Source organism: Sinocyclocheilus grahami, unplaced genomic scaffold (genome assembly GCF_001515645.1).
Source record: "Sinocyclocheilus grahami isolate Dianchi unplaced genomic scaffold, SAMN03320097.WGS_v1.1 scaffold253.1, whole genome shotgun sequence".
Taxonomy (NCBI): Eukaryota; Metazoa; Chordata; class Actinopteri; order Cypriniformes; family Cyprinidae; genus Sinocyclocheilus; species Sinocyclocheilus grahami.
In genome coordinates this window covers 605,291-612,825 of record NW_015505432.1, presented here as the reverse complement: position 1 = coordinate 612,825, position 7,535 = coordinate 605,291, and the positions used below count along the sequence as shown (strand labels likewise).

Below are 7,535 nucleotides of genomic sequence, written 5' to 3'. Positions count from 1 at the left end.
GCTCTCGACTCCATTTAAAGCACAGGTCATAGCTCTTTTGGCACTTCCTCCTTCGGAGAAGGACCAAGAGCTAAATCTACTCTGCCCCGTCAGGGCATTGAGGATAAACATTGAGCGTTCCGCCCCGTTCAGACGGTGACCACACCAGAGGGTCTCCGGTCGTGAAGCAGACTTACCAAATGGATTATTGATGCTATCAAGCTAGCATACTCTTCTTTGGGCCTTCAATGCCCCATGGGAGTAAGAGCCCACTCTACGAGAGGTGTTGCCTCTTCCTGGGCTTGGTCTAGCTGAGTTTCCATTGTTTTGTGCGGTGACCGGCTGTGCCTCGCCGTCCACATTTACCAGGTTTTATAATCTGGACGTCCCGGCTTTACAAGATCGGGTCCTTTCTGCTTAATGGACATACTCTAGCAAAACCAGTGCTAAATCAGACATTTGCCTTCTCGGTACGCTCTTGGCCCCCACTGGGTTTCGAGGCTGTATGATTTTTCTGGGAACGATTACTTAGCGCCGGGCCGACCTCTGTGAGTTTGGCCCTATTGCTTCCTGTGGAGCTTCCCTACAATTACTTGGTCCCTCTGGGCCCTTGGTGCTCAAGGCAAGTTCAAGCATTGGTCGTTCCTCTAACATAGCATGGCAGGATTGTACTGGTTCCCATTAGCGTCTTAAGCAAGACGCAGTACGAGTGAAGTATCAATAGGGAATGTACTCGGTTACTAACGTAACCTCGGTAACCTGAGATACGGGAGCAAGTACTGCGTTGCTGGCCGTGCTATGTAGCTGCACGACTCGGTTGTCGCTTCAGTCGAAGTAACCTGAGGATCCTATGGCGAAGTGCATGCTTATATAGCCAGATGCCCCTCCCAAATTGGCTCGTGCAGCTCCGTTTTTAATACACTGCACGAACCAATGGCCGTGCAGTTTCACTGCGTGATTGAAAAAGGCTTCAGTATTCAGAGAAAAAGGAGTTTTCCCCTTAGCGTCTTAAACTTTACGTTTTAGGTTTTCTACAAAAGCTGCATTATTTTAAATACAGCCAAGCTAATGAAAACAGTAGTTTCGCACTATTATTCCTTGTTGATAGTTAATTATGGAGTAAATTTTGTATATTTTTATGTAATCAAACATAATGTGTTTGAAATGAAAGCTATTTTTTTATGTAAAAATATAAGATTGCAAATTAAAAGATTAACCACTCTGTACAAACGTTTATTCCAGTGTGCTATTAGAATACAGTACTTCTTTTTAATTAAAAATAAGAGTATACTTTCAATCTACATTTTATGTACTTTAGCATTACAAAATTATACTTAATTAGAGATAATATATACTTAAAAGTATAATGAAGTATTACAAGTACACTTGGCTTATAGTTGTGTTTACTGTTTTTAGATCCATTCACACCAATGGCAATATCTATAATGATAACAATATTAAATATATATAATTATAATTTTAAAGAATGGCAGAATCCTATGGAAGCTTGATTCCGCCACTGAATAAAAGTAAAAAAGGTAATTGTGACTTTTTATCTCACAATTCAGAATTTTTTTTCTCAGAAAAACACATTTGTTTCTGAGAAACAAAGTCAGAAGTGTGAGATAAAAAGTCACAATTACCTTTTTTACTTTTATTCAGTGGCGGAAACAAGCTTCCATAAAATCCAGACCACAACTAAAGCAATAATGTCACAGAGGAACGATATCACAGGAATCACTTTAAAAATGCTGATGAACAATAATCATGCCTTGTATAGTTATTGTTTCTGGCATGAAGGAGCTGTTACTGTTTTGCCAATTTAATACTTTTCTCATGCATATTGGCTAGGCAGTGCTCCAGCATATATTTCATAGCATAGCATATCTTTAGTATTGTTACTAAAGCCTGTCCCAGCTGTGAATATACTGCTAGCAGTTGGGTCATAGAGTGCTATAACTCATCAAAAAAGGCTCTCCATATAAAATGAGTCAGCAATAGTTTAATGTGTTGGTTAGATGAGCAGGTTATTCTAGTTTCTCGTCTCCTTCCTCCACATCTTTGAGACTGAGCACCTCCAGCGTCCCCTTCCCTTTAGTCTCACAGCGGATCAGCTCATCAATGTCACGGAAACAACCGGGATCTATCAGACACACCTGGAAAATAGGAAACGCCTTTACCTTAACTCAAATAAAACATTGAGAAAAAGTTGGTTAAATGACCATGGTGTTGGTGTGCTTGACTGCCCAGTAAACTCACCAGACCTGGACCCCAAGGCCCACAAGGCCACTGTCAAAGAAACCTGGGCTTCCATACCACCTCAGCAGTGCCACAAACTGATCACCTCCATGCCACGCCGAATTGAGGCAGTAATTAAAGCAAAAGGAGCCCCTACCAAGTATTGAGTACATGTACAGTAAATTAACATACTTTCCAGAAGGCCAACAATTCACTGAAATACTTATGAAGTATTCTAATTTGTTGAGATAGTGAATTGGTGGGTTTTTGTTAAATGTGAGCCAAAATCATCACAATTAAAAGACCCAAAGACTTAAACTACTTCAGTCTGTGTGCATTGAATTTATTTATTACACGAGTTTCACAATTTGAGTTGAATTACTGAAATAAATTAACTTTTCCACGACATTCTAATTTATTAAGATGCACCTGTATGTACATAAAGTGATTGAATAACAATCAAATAACATATGCATATATGCATTGCATTTATACAACCAGTGTTGGCAGGTAATTCACCCGTAAATAATCACTGATTTTCAGTGCATTACATACTAAATATCAAATGTCATCTGCAAACAAATGATGCTAGAGCTTTTCTCAAAACTAACATTTTCAGTAATTTTTTTTATTTGAAGTTAAGACAGGTGTCCTCGCAGAATAAGCAGCGGTGTACTTCATTATATTACCATGTTCCACAAAGCTTGACAAGCAAAAAGTCTATAAAAGGGTTGTTGTACTTATTTTGAAAAAAAAAAAAAAAAAAGGTATTGCTTCATGTTCAGAAACCTAACAAACTTCATGCTTGTGCTACATTTCCACCACGAAATAAAAAAAGAACAACTGTAATTGTGACTTTTTTTCCCTCGCAATTCTGACTATTTTTGACTAGTTTACATCTCACAATTCAGTTTTTTGTTGTTTTCTGCCACAGAAAAAAATTTAATTGCAACTTATCTTGCAAAAGTTAAGTTTATATCTTGAAAAAGTCAGAATAGTGAGATAAAAAGTCATAAAAGTCACCCACTGCTCCGGGTGTGTGTGTGTGCACTTTGGATGGGATAAATGCAGAGCACTAATTCAGAGTATGGGTCACCATACTTGGCCACTTCACTTTTTTTTTTATTTGCCTTTTTTTATTCCTCAGCGGAAATGGGCTTCCATACTTATATTTAACTAGTCTGTTGTTGGATGACTAGTCGATTAGTCGACCATGCCGGCACATCCCTGGTTTACAGCCCAGTAATATGTGACCCTGCAGCACAAAAGCAGTGTTAAGTCGCTGGGGGATATTTGTAGCAATAGCCAACAATACATTGTATGGGTCACAATTATACATTTTTCTTTTATGCCAAAAACCATTAGGATATTAAGTAAAGATCATGTTCCATGAAGATATTTTGTAAATGTCCTACTGTAAATATATCAAGACTTAATGTTTGATTAGTAATATGCATTGCTAAGAACTTCATTTGGACAACTTTAAAGATGATTTTCTCAATATTTAGATTGTTAGCACCCTCAGATTCCAGATTTTCAAATAGTTGTATCTCGACCAAATATTGTCCGATCCTAACAACTATTCATTCAGCTGTCAGATGATGTATAAATCTCAATTTTGACAAATTGACACTTATGACTGATTCTGTGCTCCAGGGTCACATATCTGAATGAATGAGCTGATGAATAAATTGCCCCTGAAGACTCTCACCATCTCCAGCTGATCATCAAACTCCTCGTTCTCTACAGTGTTTATTAATGGCCTGAGCTTCTCCTTCAGTCTCTTCCCGTCTCTGGCCGGCAGCACGAAGCGCAGCCGCATGTGAGCTCTCTGAATCTGAATGGATTGCTTCAGCTGCTTGATGACCTCGAGAGCCTGCAGAGACGGACAGACGCGAGCGTTAACCACAGAGACCTCGTCAGCGACCGTGAGATCCTCACACGATCCGGCTCTGCTCACCTGCTGTTTAGTGCTTTTGTTGGCCTTCACAGAGAAGTGAATGTCCTTCATGGCTCTCTCGATGAGGATCACTGTATAGGGCCGCTTGGTCTCGGGATTCACACATTTTTCTGCCACAATAGTTGCGATGTCTCGAAACATCTGCTCCAGCTGACTCTGTCGCTCTTTGTCTGACACCTGTAGCTCTCCTTTAGCTAAAATCTGCACATGAATGAAAATACCCAATTATGAAGAAACACTTAAGGATCGAGGTCTTCTTACGATGCACACAGTCAGGACAGATCAGATCATAAATCAGCTGTACGCAACAGCAAACTGACCTGTTTGCATACTTCTGTCACGTCGTCTGTGCCGAAAGCGCTTGACAGGTCGTCTTTCTTTGCCACCTGACCCTTAGACACATTGACAAACACTGTGTTTGTTTGCAGGACTTCATCAAGATCCTTCTCCCTATAACAACAACAACAGCACATTTTACATTAATGTCACTTAAGAAAATGACAAATTGTCTTAGAAAATGGTTGTGGAAATGTCCATTATATGACATTATGAATACCATAAAGGAATAGTTTTCAGAAAATGAACATTTTCTATAAATGTACTCACCCTCAAGTGTCACGTCGTCTGTGCCGAAAGCGCTTGACAGGTCGTCTTTCTTTGCCACCTGACCCTTAGACACATTGACAAACACTGTGTTTGTTTGCAGGACTTCATCAAGATCCTTCTCCCTATAACAACAACAACAGCACATTTTACATTAATGTCACTTAAGAAAATGACAAATTGTCTTAGAAAATGGTTGTGGAAATGTCCATTATATGACATTATGAATACCGTAAAGGAATAGTTTTCAGAAAATGAACATTTTCTATAAATATACTCACCCTCAAGCCATCCGAGATCAGGATGAGTTTGTTTCTTCATCAGGTTTGTAGAAATGCAGCACTGCATCAGTGTCTCAGCAATGCATGCTCTGCAGTGAATGGGTGCCGTCAGAATGAGAGCCGATAAAAACATCACAATAATCCACAGCACTCCAGTCCATCAGTGAACATCTGGAGAAGACAAAAGCTGAAACACATCCAGCATTAAGACATTTATAACTCAAATACATATAGTCCATAATCCATAATAACGCTTCCTCCAGAGAAGAAGTGCATCTCCTGTTGTCTCTCACATCAAAATCCAGCCACATATGTGTTTAGAGCTGTTTAAACGCTGCTTGATCTGTGCAGATTTCTCTCCTGATTCACACCAGAACACTGACTCACTGGAGGAAGAGTTATTATGGATTATGGACTATATGTATTTGAGTTATAAATGTCTTAATGCTGGATGTGTTTCAGCTTTTGTCTTCTCCAGATGTTCACTGATGGACTGGAGTGCTGTGGATTATTGTGATGTTTTTATCAGCTGTTTGGACTCTCATTCTGACGGCACCCATTCACTGCAGAGCATCCATTGCTGAGACACTGATGCAGTGCTACATTTCTCCAGATCTGATGAAGAAACAAACCTATTTATGTCTTGGCTGACTTGCGGCGGAGAGCATTTTCAGCAAATTTTCATTTTTGGCTGAACTAAACACATTACTATTATAATCATCAAAAACTCATATTTACTGTACAGTTCAACTGTATTATTACAACAGTAATATATTCCTGCCATCATTATTTGTATAATTCGAGATAATAATAATAATGTTTTCATGTAATTTACTATTATTATTATATTCAAAGTCAGTGTTGTTTTGAAACTCAGAAAACTTGACAATGTAGCACCAGTATTAGCATAAACCAGAGAGTTATAAGGCTAATGTAGCACCAGTATTAGCATAAACCAGAGAGTTATAAGGCTAATGTAGCACGTGTGACAGAATCAACACAACACTATATAATGAGCCCCACACTCACGCTCCGGATCTCCAACTCATCGCTTTGTTCTTGTAGCAGGCTATTTCAAACCTCTTGCCTGCTTTCTTCATCCTCACCACGGCGACATTAGTCAGCCTGATCTGGTTAGTAGGAGTGAATATCGACATGTTTGACGGTCCTCGGGTTCTCGACGCGCTTCTTCCCCCCGGCTCTCATTCACCGCGACTCACCGCCGCAGCGCCCCCTGGAGGCCTGGAGTCGCACAGCACGCTTCTGCTGTCTGCACACATCTCATAGACGTTCCAGATCATAAACATCTTAAAGGTCCAGTGTGTCATATTTAGGAGGACCTATTGACAGAAATGCAATATAATATACATAACTATGTTTTCAGAGGTGTATAAGAAGACCTTACATAATTAACCGTTATGCATGTATTATCTTAGAGAATGAGCCATTTCTATCTACATACACCGCGGAAGTCGTCATTTTGCACTGCCATGTTTCTACAGTAGCCCTACACGGACAGACTGCTCTACAGAAACTTCATTCCCAGATAGCAAAATGACTCCGGAACGGATAAGGATTACGGATCCGATCTGGACCCGTTCATTACCTTATTTAAAATGGGTAATCTGGCCAAAACTAGCTATGGAAATACCTAAAACAGAGCCAACAATCAGTATATAGACTAGACTGCTCTATAAAAGTGTAATATGTCTCCCTTTATTAATATTAATACACCATAAAATCATCCAAAACTTGAAAAAATCAGCTTTCCTTGGCCAGTAATAATGAAAGACTCTATAAAACGTAGGTAATTACATGAAGAAAAATAAAAAATAAAATGCAACAACAAATTGTACAAAAACATTGTTTTATGTAATAAAAAACTTTACCTCTAAAAAGACAATTCAGTTCAATAGCTTTGTAAAGTTAATATTTACGAATGAATTAGTACAATTCAGCCATAAGGAATTTTATAGCACACAAAAGTTTCATTATTCACTTTGTGTCAGCTTGATGTTGATTTAATCAAATTCAATATCAGTGAAAATGCTGCAAAATGAATGCATTAAGAAACAAAGTCTTGGCGATAAAGCAGCTCTGGAGAAAACAGCGATATCATGATCCAGCTCAGTTCAGTTCAAGTCTTGTCATTATGCAATAGTGTCAGTACAATCAAATCACTATTATTCTTGAATATTCAGTGTCTTTTAAACCCCAGCTACGCAAGCCAGAGGTGACAGTGGAACCCAAACTTCAGCAGGTGACTGAAACTAAGGAAAAACAGCTTGGGAGAAACCAGGAGCAGTCGGCTCAGCTCTCCTCTGGATAAATGATCAAAGATGGGGTGATTATGATCTCAGGCTGCATCACTTGAGATTGTGGACTGATGGCATTCAGAATACTTCATCCAGCTCCTGCTGTTTGAAGATCAGGATACGTCACGCTGTCATCTGATCAGAGGAGAAGCTGTAGTC

The 7,535-nt window shown here is 39.2% G+C and overlaps 1 protein-coding gene across 1 annotated transcript; it reads right to left on the bottom strand.

Moving 5' to 3' along the window:
- Nucleotides 1-1,622: 1,622 nt before the first annotated feature.
- Nucleotides 1,623-6,308, bottom strand: LOC107598575 (SBDS ribosome maturation factor). Its single transcript, XM_016289952.1, has 5 exons — nucleotides 6,091-6,308; nucleotides 4,498-4,627; nucleotides 4,178-4,378; nucleotides 3,929-4,093; nucleotides 1,623-2,135 (listed from the first exon to the last, which is right to left on the bottom strand). Exons 1-5 carry the CDS (start codon nucleotides 6,216-6,218, stop codon nucleotides 2,007-2,009), a joined length of 753 nt encoding a protein of 250 aa, XP_016145438.1. The 5' UTR covers nucleotides 6,219-6,308; the 3' UTR covers nucleotides 1,623-2,006.
- Nucleotides 6,309-7,535: the final 1,227 nt, after the last annotated feature.